Source organism: Ptychodera flava, chromosome 20 (assembly GCF_041260155.1).
Source record: "Ptychodera flava strain L36383 chromosome 20, AS_Pfla_20210202, whole genome shotgun sequence".
Taxonomy (NCBI): Eukaryota; Metazoa; Hemichordata; class Enteropneusta; family Ptychoderidae; genus Ptychodera; species Ptychodera flava.
Window position 1 is genome coordinate 39,111,545 of NC_091947.1, and position 16,917 is coordinate 39,128,461.

The 16,917-nt window shown below is 35.8% G+C and overlaps 1 protein-coding gene across 1 annotated transcript; it reads right to left on the bottom strand.

Annotated features, from left to right (window-relative positions):
- Positions 1–4,775: 4,775 nt before the first annotated feature.
- Positions 4,776–12,133, bottom strand: LOC139120887 (uncharacterized). The gene is made up of 7 exons (XM_070685506.1): positions 11,917–12,133; positions 10,909–10,985; positions 10,097–10,304; positions 9,332–9,723; positions 8,745–8,896; positions 8,430–8,516; positions 4,776–4,807 (listed from the first exon to the last, which is right to left on the bottom strand). The coding sequence occupies exons 4-5, from the start codon at positions 9,667–9,669 to the stop codon at positions 8,875–8,877; spliced, it is 360 nt and encodes a 119-aa protein (XP_070541607.1). The 5' UTR covers positions 9,670–9,723; positions 10,097–10,304; positions 10,909–10,985; positions 11,917–12,133; the 3' UTR covers positions 4,776–4,807; positions 8,430–8,516; positions 8,745–8,874.
- Positions 12,134–16,917: the final 4,784 nt, after the last annotated feature.

The following is a 16,917-nucleotide window of genomic DNA, read 5'->3' on the forward strand; positions in this document are numbered from 1 at the left end:
GTTTGTTGTTAGTATGTTGTATTTACATTTGATGAAACACAAAGTGTGTTCCCAATCTTAAGCCCCACTAGCTTTATCTTTTAGCATTATTTTTATGATTTTACTTTCAAACTAAAATAAGTTGGTGACAATGTAGTCATTTAGGTCTGTGTACACACTTATAACTACCTGCCGGGGCTATATATGCAATTTTGAACAAGATAAAGATTACACTGCGATTAAATGTTCGCCCAAACATTAAATCACAGCCCCATGCAGAAAAGCTAAAACCTTGATACTATGCATATCTGCACTGAAATCTTCATATAAACTGCACAGAGTAGTCAAAATTGTAATGCATAAGGGTGAATGTTTTCAACTATGACATTGTATGTTCTGATTCCTTTTTAATATTACCAATTTTTGAAAATGCCAGGAAATCAAAATGACCGTTAAAATTTTAATTTACATGTGAAATGTTTCTGAAAGGAATGGTTTCCTAATGCAGTAAAAGTTCATATCTCTTCAGAGGGTAGAATTCAGAGAGGAGAGAATAGGTAGATAATTTGAGGTCAACAAATTTCAAGAGTTACAGCTAGTGGGGCCTTAACGATGCATTACTTTATTTCACCCCTGAATTGACTGATCCTTAGCTTCGCTTTACATAGATAGAGCCTGGCAACAGGTCAATATAAGTCAATTAAGTTTCTAGGGGGGTGGGGGGGGGTTTGGGGAAACTAAGGAATTAAGTTTTTTATCCTACATTGAACTTTTGACGTCGCCCCTTATTGAATTTGTATTGGTCAGAAGGAATAAAAGCAATGTGCCCACTGATATAGTTACCCCGATAAGAGCAAAGAAAAGCTGAAAGATGACACATCACCTAGCCGTGATTGGTCACGCTAAAACGACATTTTGACTTATTTGATTTAAAGTCTGGTGCCGTTGTATTAATGTATATAGAAAGGAGGATGTCTTGCATCTGCCTTCTGTTTTATTCACTGTGAACGTTTGAGGACTGGGGCATTGTCATGACTTAGATCATCGAAATTTCAAATCGAAAATGTAAAAACAAGTGTTTTAGAATATGATATATCAAGAATCACGACATCAGAAGGGATGGACGCACTTTGTAACAGATTCAATCGCTCGATCAGCTTTAGTTTTGATACAAACAATTCAATTAGATTCTGTTTTGTACAAATCACTCAAAAGGAGTACATCTTGCAAAATCACTCAATTGGAGTTTCTTTTGTAAAAATTGATGAATTTGAGGTAGTCTAGCATAAATCACTCAATTGGAGTTTATCTTTTAGAAATCGCTCAATTGGAGTTTTTCTTGCACAAATCACTCAATTAGAGTTAGTCTTGTGCAAATCACTCAATTAGGGTTTGTCTTGCAAAAATTGCTGAATTTAAGTTAGTCTTGCATAAATCACTCAATTGGAGTTAATCTTGTACAAATCTATCAATTTGGAGTTTTTCCTGCACAAATCACTCAATTGGAGTTAGTCTTGAACAAATCACTCAATTAGAGTTAGTCTTGTGCAAATCACTCAATTAGGGTTTGTCTTGTGAAAATTGCTGAATTTAAGTTAGTCTTGCATAAATCACTCAATTGGAGTTAATCTTGTACAAATCTATCAATTTGGACTTTTTCCTGCACAAATCACTCAATTGGAGTTAGTGTTGAGCAAATCACTCAAATTCATGAATTTGAGTTTGTCTAGCATAAATCACTCAATTGGAGTTTTATCTTTTGACAAATCGCTCAATTGGAGTTTTTATGCACAAAACACTCAATTAGAGTTAGTCTTGTACAAATCACTCAATTAGGGTTGTCTTGTAAAAATTGCTGAATTTGAGTTTTTCTCCATAAATCACTCAATTGGAGTTTGTTTTGTAAAAATTGCTGAATTTGTGTTAGTCTTGCATAAATCTCTCAATTGGAGATTGTCTTGTACAAATCTATCAATTTGGAGTTTTTCCTGCACAAATCACTCAATTGGAGTTAGTCTTGAACAAATCACTCAATTAGAGGTTTTTTTCGTAAAAATTGATGAATTTGAGTTTGTCTTAGCATAAATCACTCAATTGCAGTTTTTCGTGCAGAAATCACTCAATTAGAGTTTGTTGTGTACAAATCGCTCGATTAGCTTTTGTTTTGATACAAACCACTCAATTACATTCTGTTTTGCACAAATCACTCAAAAGGAGTTACTGTTGTACAAATACCTCAATCGGAGTGTCTCTTGTACAAATCACTCAATTAGAGTTTGTCTTGCACAAATCGCTGAATTGGATTTTTTCTGGAATAAATCACTCTCAATCAGAGTTTGTTTTGGACAAATCGCTTGATCAGCTTTAGTTTTGAAACAAACCACTCAATTAGTTTCTGTTTTGTAAAAATAACTCAATCGGAGTGTCTCTTGCGTAAATCACTCAAATGGAGTTTGTCTCGTACAAATCGCTGAATTGGATTTTTTCTGGAATAAATCACTCTCAATCAGAGTTTGTTTTAGACAAATCGCTCGATTAGCTTTTGGTTTGATACAAACCACTGAATTACATTCTGTTTTTTACAAATCACTCTGTTGTACAAATACCTCGATCGGAGTGTCTCTTGTACAAATCACTCACTTAAATTTGTGTTGCATCCACAGATCGCCAAGTTGTCAATGACATTCTCTTATGTATAAATCACCAGTGCCAAGAACTGCTGTTCCCCCGAAACCCTCTAGTAATAGTTCTGTTCTAATCGTATGGGTGCGAAACCCTCTCTTCCTGCAACTCATTTATTATACGCACATCTAATTCTGAGCCAGCTAAGAGAGTTAGAGGTCTGATTTTTGGTATAAAGAGACAACTTTGCAAATACACTTTTTTTGACAAAATGTCATGTGACCTCGATGACCTTTGACCTTAAATATACGTATATGTCCATAACTAAGTAACCACAAGTGCTACACCCTTCATATTTGGTATGATGGGAGACCTTATGACACAGCATCGTGTACCTTATTAATTATGCGCATATATAATTCTTAGCCAGCTAAGAGAGCTAGAGGTCTGATTTTTGGTATATAGGGACAACTTAGCAATACAATTTTTTTGACAAAATGTTATGTGACCTCGATGACCTTTGACCTTGAATATACGTATATGTCCCTAACTAAATAACCACAAGTGCTACATCCTTCATATTTGGTATGATGGGAGACCTTATGACACCACATCGTGTACCTTATTAATTATGCGCATATCTAATTCTGAGCCAGCTAATAGAGCTAGAGGTCTGATTTTTGGTATATAGGGACAACTTAGCAATACAATTTTTTTGACAAAATGTTATGTGACCTCGATGACCTTTGACCTTGAATATACGTATATGTCCATAACTAAATAACCACAAGTGCTACATCCTTCATATTTGGTATGATGGGAGACCTTATGACACCACATCGTGTACCTTATTAATTATGCGCATATTTAATTCTGAGGCAGCCAATAGAGCTAGAGGTCTGATTTTTGGTATGTAGGGATAACGTAGCAATACAATTTTTTTGACAAAATGTCATGTGACTTCGATGATCTTGAATATACGTATATGTCCATAACTAAGTAACCAAAAGGGCTACACCCTTCATATTTTGTATGATGGGAGACCTTATGACACCACATCCTGTACCTCATCAATTATGTGCATATCTAATTCTGAGCCAGCCAATAGGGCTACAGGTCTGATCTTTGGTACACTGGCATAAGTATTTGGTAGAAGTTTTATGCAAAACTACCAGGATGAAAGGATGACTTCTAGTACCATTTTAACAAATATGCCAATGATTCATTAGGTAGGTGTTGATCTAATTTTTCATTTCTCTAATGCTGTGACTTGTTTTAAAACCCTGTCATCGCTGCCTGTAGCTATATTTATAAATTATTATTATTATTATTATTATTATTATTATTATTATTATTATTATTATTATTATTATTATTATTATTATTACAAGTTTAGGGGCTATAAGTATTATATAGAAATGTAATAACACTAGTTCATTGAAGCTCTGGGAATTCTGAAAAAGAGGTGTTGTTTATTTTAATTTTGTCAAAAGGGGTGACTTCTAATTGTTGTACGTGCAGCGCAGAATTATACATAATACTGTACGGAGAGAGGGACATCATTAGGCCAAGGAGTAATTAAATGCTTGTCGGAAAAGTGACACTAAGCAGTTTAAAGCGATACCCAGCAGGCCCAGACTTTTAACTTGTGTGCGAACTTTATGGATACACATTCAATCGGAAGCCACAGAACAGCGCCACAAACGGCAAAAATTAGAGAGGCAACTTTTTCATCATATAGGCAGAAATCAATGTATTATTGCCTTATTTGTATTGTACGGTGATTGTTTTAAACAGCACAATGGCAAATTAACTGTAATGTTATTAAAAATTACTTCAAACCATAACATAAATGATCAAAACAGGCACGTGCATATAGAATAAAACATTTTTTTTATTTCTTGAAGTGACAAGACTCAAATAAATTACATGTACCGTAACAAAGTTTCGGGCAAACATCTTTTACAAACTCTCTGAATATCAAAAGTAACTTATCCCACAAAGTTGCATTTTAAAAAGGGACAAATAAAGAGCTAAACAAAAAATATAGGAAACGAAAAGGAAAGGTACACAGAAACTGAAAAAATACAAATTGAAATGATCAAATACCTTTATTTTAAATACAATCTAAAAATACAACAAAATTTAAAAATGAGAAATACTTGAAATCAAATGGACACCTTGCAACTTCCAGGGTCGTTGTATTCTGTAAATAGATAAGCAAAACAAGGTTATTTACATCTGTACTTGTTAGTATATATACTAAATCATAATGAAAGCATTTAGAAGTATTTCATTCTTATTTTCATGCTAAAAATTTAACTTTTCCAATGATATTTCATGTAAGATAAAACTGAAGGAATTTCATTTGAACATGTGAAAACATCCTAAAATGGTAAGTTTACATTTAATTCATCATTACATATACTGGACTCACCATAAAGATGACTTTTCAAGCATCAATTTTAAATTGAACAAGTCGTTGATGGCACAGTCCCCACTTGTTCATTGGTACTTTAATTACAAGTCCTCAGAGAGGATAGAGTCCTCTTCATTAATTAGGTCTATGATAAAAATACTGTGATACAGATGGCGCTAAATGGCCAAGAATGAGTTCCACGGTGGTGAAAACATAAAACCAATGTAGGCCGCCATCCTAATTACAAAAGGTCCATTAAGGTGTTGGAAAGTCTAGAGCGTCAGTTATAAATTTCAACAAAACTATTAAAATATAAAAGTAGTCAACATTCTCTGTGGAATAAAAAAAACTAGACATTTGGGCACAAAGGCATTGCAGAGTTATAGCCTGTTAAAACTTCTGAAAAACTGACCAAATAAGAAGAAGTTGGGGAGTCCTTAGTGTATTAACTATGGTAGAGGTCCCTAGCTTTAATAAAATGTTTGAAAAGGGAAAGTCATTATTTGCTGTTTTTCAGGAAAGTTTGACAAGGGGTGCTGGCATTCAGAGTGAGTGACTGCTATTGTAAATGCATTTTTAGATTCTTTGAGTGTCAAAGAGGTGTCAAAAGTGAGATTAACAAAAAAAACTGCTCTATGACTTCAAAAGAGGGGTGCAAATATGGCTTGTTTTCAACATTTTTGACAGAATAACAGTTTTCCTACATAATTGTATACCAATTTAATCCAACTTTGAAATGAGATATGGACATGGAATTTTTAAAGCCTATTAACAAGGTTACAGATAAGATTTGTACGGCACAATTTTCCTGTATTTGAAGTACTTTTTGAAAAATCACATTTTGAAATTTGAAAGAATTTTTAATAATTTTTTGATATATAAACCCATGTAAAATCATAAAAACAAATTTTATTTACAAATCCTGCCGTACAAATCTTACAATAAATAATGTCAACATATTTATAACTAATTTGGTAATATTAATACTATCCAATTATTATTAAATTCAAATATGTAAAAAAAATATGAAAAATTAAATTTTAATATTTACTGGTGTCATATTTCAAAATCATGGCTGCAAATATACAATTTTTATATTTTTTGGAGATAATATTAACTAAGGGAGATTATCCTGAAAATTTGAACTAAATATCTTGATTCTAACACTTGAAACTTGACATAACTCTGAGAAAAGAATTGGTGCAAAAATAGCCTTTCCAACCACCTTAAATGAGTCAATTAGTAATGAATCAACAGGATGTTGCCGAACATTTTTGCATACTATCCTAACACTAATAGATTATCACCGGTACCATATTTCATAAGTTTGATGCAGTATTTACTAACTATGAGATCAACATCTGTACCGAGTTTCATCAAATTTTGACGCAGTATTTGTGGATATATAACTCTAATTAGGAAAGTTCATTAAATAAGCAATTACAAATTAATTAAAATGACACTGATAAATGCCTTTTTCATTGTTAAAGCAATGTAAGCTTAACATCTGTACCAAGTTTCATGAAATCTGATGCAGTATTTCTCGACATATCAGTCTAATTATGAAACTTAGGTAATTGACATGATACTGCTACATGCCGTTCAACAAATCAATGTGCAAATGTATGACGTAAGTCAATGTCCTTATACCAACTTTGAATGATACTGGTGGAAAGATGTCTGATTATGACTCTGAACATGGAAAGATCGTAACAAAATGGCCGCCATGCAGCCATATTTAATCTTACTGTCTAAAAAATCTACATGCATATGTATGACATAAGTCAATGTCCATGTACCAACCTTGAATAAAATCGGTTGAGACTTGCCAGAGTTATGGCTTTTGACATGAAAAAAAACATAACAAAATGGCTGCCATGTGGTCATATTGGATCATATCGTGAAACAAATCGATATACATATGTATTACATGAGTCAATGTCCTTGTAACAACTTTGAATAAAATCGGTTGAGATATGATTGAGTAATTGCTCGTACATGAAAAATTGTAACAAAATGGTGGCATGGTAGCCATATCGACGTGCATATGTATGACATAGGTCAAAGTCATTGTACAAAGTTTGAATAAAATCCATTTAGACGGGCCTGAGTTATGGCTAAGGACATGAAAAAATTGTAACAAAATGGCTGCCATGCGGCCATATTGGATCATATCATGAAACAAATTGACATGCATATGTATGACATAGGTCAATGTCCTTGTACCGACTTTGAATAAAATCGGTTGAGATATGCCTGAGTTATGGCTCCGTACATGACAAAATTGTAATAAGATTGCCGCATGGCAGCCATATTGGATCATGTTGTGAAACAAATTGATGTGCATATGTATGATGAAGGTCAATGTCCTTGTACCAACTTTCAATAAAATCGGTTGAAACATGTCCGAGTTATGGCTCCGTACATAAAAAATTGTAATAAAATGGCTGCACGGCGGCCACATTGGATCATATCACAAAACAAATCGACGTGCATATGTATGACATATCAAGTAATCCTTGTACCAAGTTTGAATGAAATCGCTCCATGTATCTCTGAGATATCTGGTGAACGACGGATGCATGGACAGACAAACGCACACACTGACACACGCCGGACATGACCAAACCTATAAGTCCCCCAGGACGGTATCTGTGGGGACTAAAAATACAAGCATCAATTTAGTAAAAATATGATTCATAGAAAGAACCAGGTTTCATTGTTTTTTTACATATTGGTTTGTTATTGACTTAATTAATTTGTTCTTTACATGTTTATTTTATCATGATTTATCTTTACTTTTATCACTATGGCCATCATTATTTCAGGTTGCTTATTTGGTTCTGTATGAACCCCTTTGTGTTTTTGGCAATTTCACATGACTGGGATTGTCATCACATGATGCTCCCTTACCATAAGTTCTAATTTCTTTAAACCATTATGGCCAGGTACTTTACTATACCGGTCCATTCCCTTCCTAATCTCATGATGGATACTCTCTACACCGTTCTGTGAGGAAACCAAAGCCAAACCCTGTGTTTTCAATCTGAGGGATGACATGATCTTCTAACATATGCATTTTGGGGGGTTACACGTTCATAAGGAAAGTGTTCTCTGTAATATGCCATTAAATGTGATATGTTTCCCTTCCTAATCTCATGATGGATACTCTCTACACCGTTCTGTGAGGAAATCAAAGCCAAACCCTGTTTCAATCTGAGGGATGACTATGATCTTCTAACATATGCATTTTGGGGTACACTTTCATAAGGAAAGTGTTCTCTGTAATACGCCATTAAATGTGATATGTTTGAACTGAGAATGCTAATATGTTCAACTGACATTCTATTGCTTGTACTCTAAAGATTATGGCAGGCTGCAAATTTTGAAAATATTGGCTTATACAGACCACAAATGTGTGCAGCCTGTTCATTCAGCTTGGGCATATTCTTGCTGTGGTCCTGATGACGCTCTTGCACGTTTGAATGTTTTCTTCCTGAAACACAAAAAATAAAAAAAAGATATGATAACTTTCTTTCAAAGAAGCAAACAGAGCTGTTTCACTGAAAGTAGGTCAAAATAATGTAGACGAAATACATCTTCTGTAGTATATATATAACACACAATAAATCTGACACTGAAAGCTTGAAAATCATGACAAGCAGAATACTGAACCTTTTAATGACTTTAGCAACAAAACAGTGTACAGTTGTAAAACACATACTTTACAGCACTTGTTCACATGATTGTCATGAATGCCTGCCCGTGGTAAGAATGACGTCCAACACCAAATGACTGCAGAGCTTGGTCAATACCGCAGACTACAAAACCACATTGTTTTGGCAGTTTCGCTTTTACGTCTGTAGCTTCAGATATCTAAGAAAACAAAGATAAACACTGTGTTGTCTGGAAATGACTGCACTACAAATGTGCACAAGCCAAAATTCTGAAATGCAGCATAGACATGACTGTGCACTTGAGATTGACAATGTTATTGCTTATCATCACAAAAATGATCTTACTTCTGTATCAATATGCCATTTTCAAAGATGAAGGAGACCCTCTGAGATCTCAGGTTGCTAGACAGGTTATCTGTGGGTGTTCTCACATGATACAGGAAATTTAACACCATGCTAAACAAACATTACATGTTTATTTAACATGGCAACTTTCCAGTTTGATAAAAGTTGACTTGGCTAGCAACTCACTGCCACTGAAATTAATTGTGTCTCACAAGATTTCAAAATTATCACAAAATCATTTTTTTTTATTTTGTTAATGTACTATGATCTTCTATTCATAAATACTAACCTGTCAGCTTCTTCACTGAGTTCCTGCACTTTCTCCTGGGCTTTTTTAACTTTGCCCAAGGTCATTAGTGGCGGTCTGTCATCATCTTCACTGTTGTCATCATCATCATCATTGTCACAGTCATCATCAGCAAGGAGAGCCTTTTCAACACTATCAGCCAAGGTCTTAGCTTCTTCTTGGAGTTCTTTCGCTTCACACTGTAATGTCTCGACTTGTTTCAACATGGCTACATATGTGTCAAATCCAGCAGGCTTCAGCACGGGTTCATCAATGTCATCATCTCTCTCCAGAGTCGTGATGATCTTGATATCCAGTACTGCACAGCTAGCTTCCATCATGGTGAAAAACTTTTAAAACAAGCCAGAACTGATGTGCAACCCTGGCACTGCAACCTGTGATAAAATATAAGGGTTAGCACATGTATCTTTTACTTTTAATGTATGACAATATCTTGTAACTTTCATACCTACCTATTTATGAAGAAAACACTACATACAAATATACAACAACTAGATTGATCACAAATACTGACATATGTGCTGGCTTCATTGTCAACTTGTTTTCGCATATAGCTTCACTAATAAACTTCTATTTGTCTACACCATTATGGACATAGTGGCATGCACACATGTAGATAGGTCACAGTGTGGTCTGTTGAACTGTTCAGAGAAAGGTAAAGTGAACTGATTGAAACAGAACAGAGCTATATGTTTAGTTGGTCAATGGAAGCAAACAACATAGTGGATTGAATTTATTAGTACATACTCTGTGCAGTGGTACATTGAAAAGTGGCTTTCTGACACTATTGTAGTGCTGCATGGCATGCCTTAGGTTTCCACCAGTTGAAAGAAATTCACTGTGACATTTTCTGATATCATCAAGGGTTCTCTTCTTCATTGATGACAATGGCTGTTCCTCCTTCAGCAACTGTGTTGTTCCTTGCTGATCACACAGCATACGCAAAAATATTTCCCTAAAATATTTCAATGTGAGGAAGACAAGGAACAAAAACTGACATAATTACTTAAAAACCTTAGTAGGTATAGACATGACTGGTGTTCATGAAGTCAATTTGATGTGCATGTGTGAACTCTTGGAGAGGATGTACCTGTAATATGCAAACTTATCAATTTAAATATTTATTTCAAAGAAATTCATGGTTACTACATTTTGCATTGCCAGTATACATATTAATACTATGTGTAAGAATTAAATTGAGAAATAAACACAAGAATTTCTACAGAGGAAAACAATCATTTGTCAATAGCTTGCAAATATTTATCAAGATCTGACCCATTGTGTACCCCTTCCTTTAAATTTATCTGACTAATCAATGTTAGCTGTGAATGTCTTAAGTCAACGAAAAACTACAACAAATTATCATAATTGTGTTCTACAGCATATCATACACAATGCATGCTGATTATTAACAGTCGCACATATTGCAAACTGATAGGTCAAGGATGTACACATGTAATCATAGGTAAAACTGAAGTGTACACAATAAACTGCCTGTCCTGTCAGTGCCTCAACTTTTCTCACGTATAAATCATAGCATGCAAGTATACATTTCATACCATTTGGTCCAGACAATCCATAACTCTTGGCCAGATACTCATAATCTCTCATCATCCGTGCTAATAGTGTCTTGTCCCTGAAATAAATCAAAGTGGAATGTAAGACAATTGTCCACACCATTCTAAATTAATGCCCATGTTTCTACACATCAATGCATTTTGTACATGCAAGAAAACAACTTTGCCTTTGTACTATTTAATGTAGGTATCATATTTATGCTGCATAAGTTTGGTCAGATTTGCACATTGTTTTTCAGATTTTTGGATCAGCAGTATAATGCATGTATTAAACTTGGATAACCAATATGTATGTATCTCAAGTTCCTAATATTGTACCAAAATAGATATATGGTACAATCTGTTCATTGTTTAGTAAAACACAGTATGCATGTTTAGACTTACTTCCACTTTGTGCCATCCAGTTTGTCTACCTGACCTCTGTTAACAGCTAAAGCTATTTCTAAATTGTAATAGGAATCAGGTGCTGCAAATGTACTCCAAATCACTGTATTATCTGCTACATTTGGATTACTGATGTTAGCAACTTGGTAAACCATTCTCAGGTTCCCTGACCCTTGTCCCCACCTAACTTTATCCAAATTTCACTGGTAGGTATTGTACCATGCCGGCTGTAAGTTTGCTAGACCTGAAGACAAATATGAACAAGATGCAAAAACAACAGTAACACATATATTCAGTAATATGTGATAACAAGATTACTTATCCACAGTCTTTCTCTACATGATCATAATAGAGTTTGCACACAATCCCAAAAGTCTGACTGCAAGCCTCTGTCCCAATATTAATACTCATGTGCTTATATAAGAGCATATAAGAACAATCTAGAACTTTTATTGACATGCTAATTACTCTTCTAAAATTCTCTCTCTTACACAACTAATTAAATTTCCAGAAAATTCCAAACATGACTTATTAAATTCATGGTTGTGAGGTCAAGAAGGACAGTGACCTTGATGAGTGTGGGGGAAAATGACCTGCATAACATACCTCACTTCCAATATTCACATGCCATGCCTTGAAGTAACGCCGTAATTTCCTCTTGGCAGCCCATGTTGTTCCCATAGCAACTTCCAAATGAAGGCCAGCACCTGGAGGTATGTCAGGAGTGAGTCCCAAGATCTGGAGGATTTTCCTTCTTGTCCTTTTGTTGGTGTCTCACCTCCTCTCACTCAGCTGCAGCATCGCATCACCACCACTGACAATGTCTCTCTCTGACTTAACTGCAACACCCTCTGACGTCTTGTCCTAGTGCTAGCTTCTGAGGTTGTTTTTCGTGGCTTTGGTGTATATGTTAAACACAATGGCTGAAAAACACCAAACCAAAAATTGAAAAACCAAATTTATCTTTCAAAAGTATATGTGGGTGATAAATTCATGAAATTGGACTAGCTCATTACTTGATGAAATTAATTTGTTAATTGAACCACTACCAGGTCACACATGTACTACAAAACCAAATAAATGTTATTACAAATACAAATTTACAAATTATCATATTCCATGATAGCTTTATCAGAAGAATTTACTCCAAAATCTAACTGTATATTGATATGTGGGTATAGATCAGCAAGAGTAATGCTGGTAAAAAACTCACCTGGCCCTTGGTTTTAACCTTTATCGAACTATCATCACTTCTGTTTGCTTCTATTTTTTTCTTGACAAGTGTTGTTTCCATTTCTTCATACTGTAGCAGCATATGCAACGCTGATACATTCTGCAACACAATTTCTGCGGCCTTCACGCACATATATTGTTCTGCCTATCCCTTGATGTTTCATCATTTGATGTCTCGGTATTGATTTGGTCAGGAATGGGGACTGGAGTATGGTGGCTTCTGATGGGAAATGGGCTCACTGACGAGAAGCAGTGGTCTCCAGCAATGGACTGGTAAACACACCATTCCGTGTTGTGTTGCAGATCTTGCAGTGGCACAACTGATTACAACCGACATTCCCATAATCACATGTGACTGTGGCATTTGATAGCATGTTTGCAAAGGCAATGGGGGGACTTACAATAGATTCACACATAATAGAGAGACGGCAAACAGGACAGGATGAAGAAACTTGCAACCACTGACACAAACATTCAGCACAACACACATGTGGTCCATCACACAAAAGTTGTATTGATCCATCTATTATGTCTTTTCAAATGGGACACTCCATTTCTTCAATGAGATCATTGAACCTCTGTCTCTGCAAGGGAATGAATCTTCTCATCTTTTTTCCTGCCCTCTGTTTTACCAGCTGCTGTTAGATTTGTACTGCCATGAGTTTCACTCTGTAGTTTCCCCGTCTTTCCTGTCTCCTTGCCAGTGATACCAGAAATGTCACTGCCTTGGTATTGACTTGGTCTGCCCCTGTTTTTACTGTCTTTCTTTTTCTTTCCTGCCTTACACAATGCATCACACACCGCACATCTCCGTACTCTACAGTGTCTGGACCATTTCACTACGTGTGTCCCTGGCCGATAGGTTTTGTTATTGCTTTCTGCCTGCTGCCATGAAGCAATGACTCTCTTACAGAGACAACAAAAATTAGACGGGTGAACATCAGAATGTCTTCACTAAAACTGTACTCTGAAACAATTCTTTAACTCCACGATAAAATTGGAGCATGGATAACTTGTGCCATTTATTTTCCGTGCACAAATACGACACCGGTGTTTTAGCACACGAGCATGAAATTCGAATGACATTTTCACAGTCTAGGCCAACAGACGATTGAAAAAGACGCCATAAAATATGCCAGTGTGTAAACAAACCCGTTACCAGGGAGACATGCGTGATGGTCCGAAAAACTATGCTCAACTGCAACGCACATATGGACGTAAATAAAAAACCCACACGCATAAAAAATAACCCATGACAAATCACGCCATAAAATGTACAGATTAAATCACTGCGGACACGGTTAAATCGGTTTCAATCTTGTTAAAATTGATTTACTTAAATCTGAACCTCGTAAATTACACAACACATTAATGAAAATACTTACAGACCGCCATGCTTTATGTTATCAAGTTGTCCGTGCTAAGAAACTTCTCCTGCAAATGTCGCGAGGTCAAAGGTAAACTAGCGATAAACATCCAGCTATGCTGAGTATGCCACCTTATTAATTGAGAACAGCTTTCACTATCACATTTGATTAAATGATTATGGGTCAGAATTCGAGGAACAACACGCGCACGGCGAGCGATCGTCTCGGTATGCACACAATACGATGGCCGCCATCACTGAGAGTGCGTTCGGCTGTTCGTTATTTGTTTGCTCAACCTAAGTTGCCAAGTCGGCCGCGCCGGAAGCAAAACACAGGTGACGTAGTCTGCCAGTATGAGCATGCGCAATTGAGCCTGGGAGCGCGAGAATGTGTATAGTACCGTAGAACTGTCTCGCGCTATCATGTCGTTGAGCTATAAAATGTGTGCATGTTAACAGAAACTGGAATTACTGCAGAGAATACTTTCCAGGACATCACATGTAAGTCTCTAAGGTACCAATGAGGACGTTTAGGAAATCCTTTCAGAAAGTTCACGCCGTCTGTGGCCATTTTGTGGAGTTAAGCTTATACTGTAAAATACGTACCTGCACTGGCTGCAGCGTATACAGTATTTCTATTGTACAGTGCACATATTGCCGGATATGCGATGGAATTTTGCGTTTCACGTCGTTCAATCATTCAGATGGAAATACCGCCCTTCTCAAAAAAAAGGTGACAGGTTTGGAATGCTAACTCTTGTATATCAAGAATGACGTAATTTAATGAGAAGACATTTGTATTCGAGCACGGCTACAGTTTTTGATTCGAAAACTCTCATCATGGACCATGGTTGTATTCAACAATCGAGAGGGTTAGGTGAGTCGAACTTTTTCCTATGTCCATGTAGCACTTGTGCAAAAATAAGCGAAGTCCACAGGCCTTTGGCAAATCAATAAATGCGTTTTTCACCAAGCTGAAAGGTTGAAAGATCCCTCCGTCACTTTGGGACGAGGTAGATAAATGCAGTCAAACCCAGCTGGGCACATAATGTGACTTTGTTCTGGAAATTACGAAGACGACCGGCCGTGCGGTGGAGGACTTTGCAACAAAGTTTCAATATCTGAACTGACTACTTGAATGACAGGCACAGGAAACAATGGCCAATAAAACGCATTCTCGTTGCATTTTGATAATAATGTATCAATCACAATGACACAGAAATTATGCCTCCTCCGGCAGAAGGGCCGTGGCCAATTTTTAGCCCTGCTACAGTATGTCTCAGTGCTGAAAAGGCCATGCTGTTGCCAGGTTGTCATGGCACTTTTAAAATTTGCATACAACTCTGAGAGTGAAACGGGTTGTTAATAGGTCACAAAACTTTTGAGTCCCACTGTCGTCCATTATACCTGTTTCCTTGGGTATTAAAGGTGTGCAAGTATACACATCAAAAGACTAGAAAATTCACTTCATGGGCAGAATCTCATAAAATAGCCTTTTCTTGTCTGGTTAACGAAAAAGTACCCCTGATCTAAAATATGCATGGTTTAAATAAAAAAACCTGTTACCTAAATGGTTACCATGGCAACATGAAACAAAATGAACATGGAGTTCATGCTGTGATAAATACACTTAGGAGAGCATTTGCATAGTAACTGGGATTACGTTTAATGGAATTTGGAAAACTTTGAAATATTAAAACGCAAATATGTTACTATGGAAACAGGGCAGTAAAAATTGATATCATGTTTTGTCTTTCTAACCCAAAATAACCCTTTGATATAATATTTTGTTGATTACTGGATTTTTACACTGGATATTTGGTCTTTCTAACCCAAAATATCCCTTTGCTATTTTCTGTCGGTTACTGGATTTTAGGTGGAATCTTTGAAAAACTGGTAATTTTTATTCCTGAATGGTTACCATGGAAACATCTCACATTAAAATGAGTGTGATTGTTTTGGTGTGCTAACAAGAAAAACCCTTATTATGATTTTTTTACATCAACAATAGTTCTTTAATAGGAATTAGTGAAAGAGTAACATTTTCAATCCCAGAATAGTTACCATGGCAACTCGAAACATTAAGATAAGTCTGGTTTTTGTGTTCTCTGACCCGAACTCCCCCACTAGGTAATTTTCATATATCAATCAAAGTAACTTTTCATGGGATATTAGCAAAACTGAAATTTTCAACCCCTAAAATGGTTACCATGGAAACATGGGGCAGTGAAACTGATATCATATTTGGTCTTTTCGACCCAAAATACCCTTATGGTGAAATTTTCACGGAAATTGAACCTATTATTATTATTATTATTATTATTATTATTATTATTATTATTATTATTATTCCAAATGACTTCCAATTTGGCACATAGGTTAAACTCAAAAGCCGTATTTTTCTATTTCATTACCATGGCAACAGGTCACATGACCTGCCGTCAATCTGAAATTTATACTTTTAAATCCCTCTCATTTGCATAAATATTCATCTATCAAAATTCCGCGAGGTCATTTTGTAGACCATATAGCCATGCTCCTTCATGCCAAAAATCAAGGTCACAGGTCTTGCCGATTTTGAGAAGATTTTTAAAGTGTTATTTTTTTTATTTTTCTATGACCTTTGACCTTCCCTATACCTATGCAGCTATGCTATAGCAAAGGCTTATTCTGGCCTATATAAGAGTCCTAACGGGCTATTGTCTATTGAACATTGACCAGTGGGGACAACATTTCACACGAAAATTTTGGGGATGCAAACAAACTCTTCTTTTTTGACAAGATGTCACATGACTATATAACTATATTTTGCCTTATTTATTATGCACATATCTAATTCTAAGCAAGCCAATAGAGCTGGAGGTCTGATTTTTGGTATATAGGGATGACTATTAGATACAATTTTTTGGACAAAATGTCACATGAACTCGATGACCTTTGACCTCAAATATACATATTTGTCCATAACTCAGTAACGACAAGGGCTACACCCTGCATATTTGGTATGA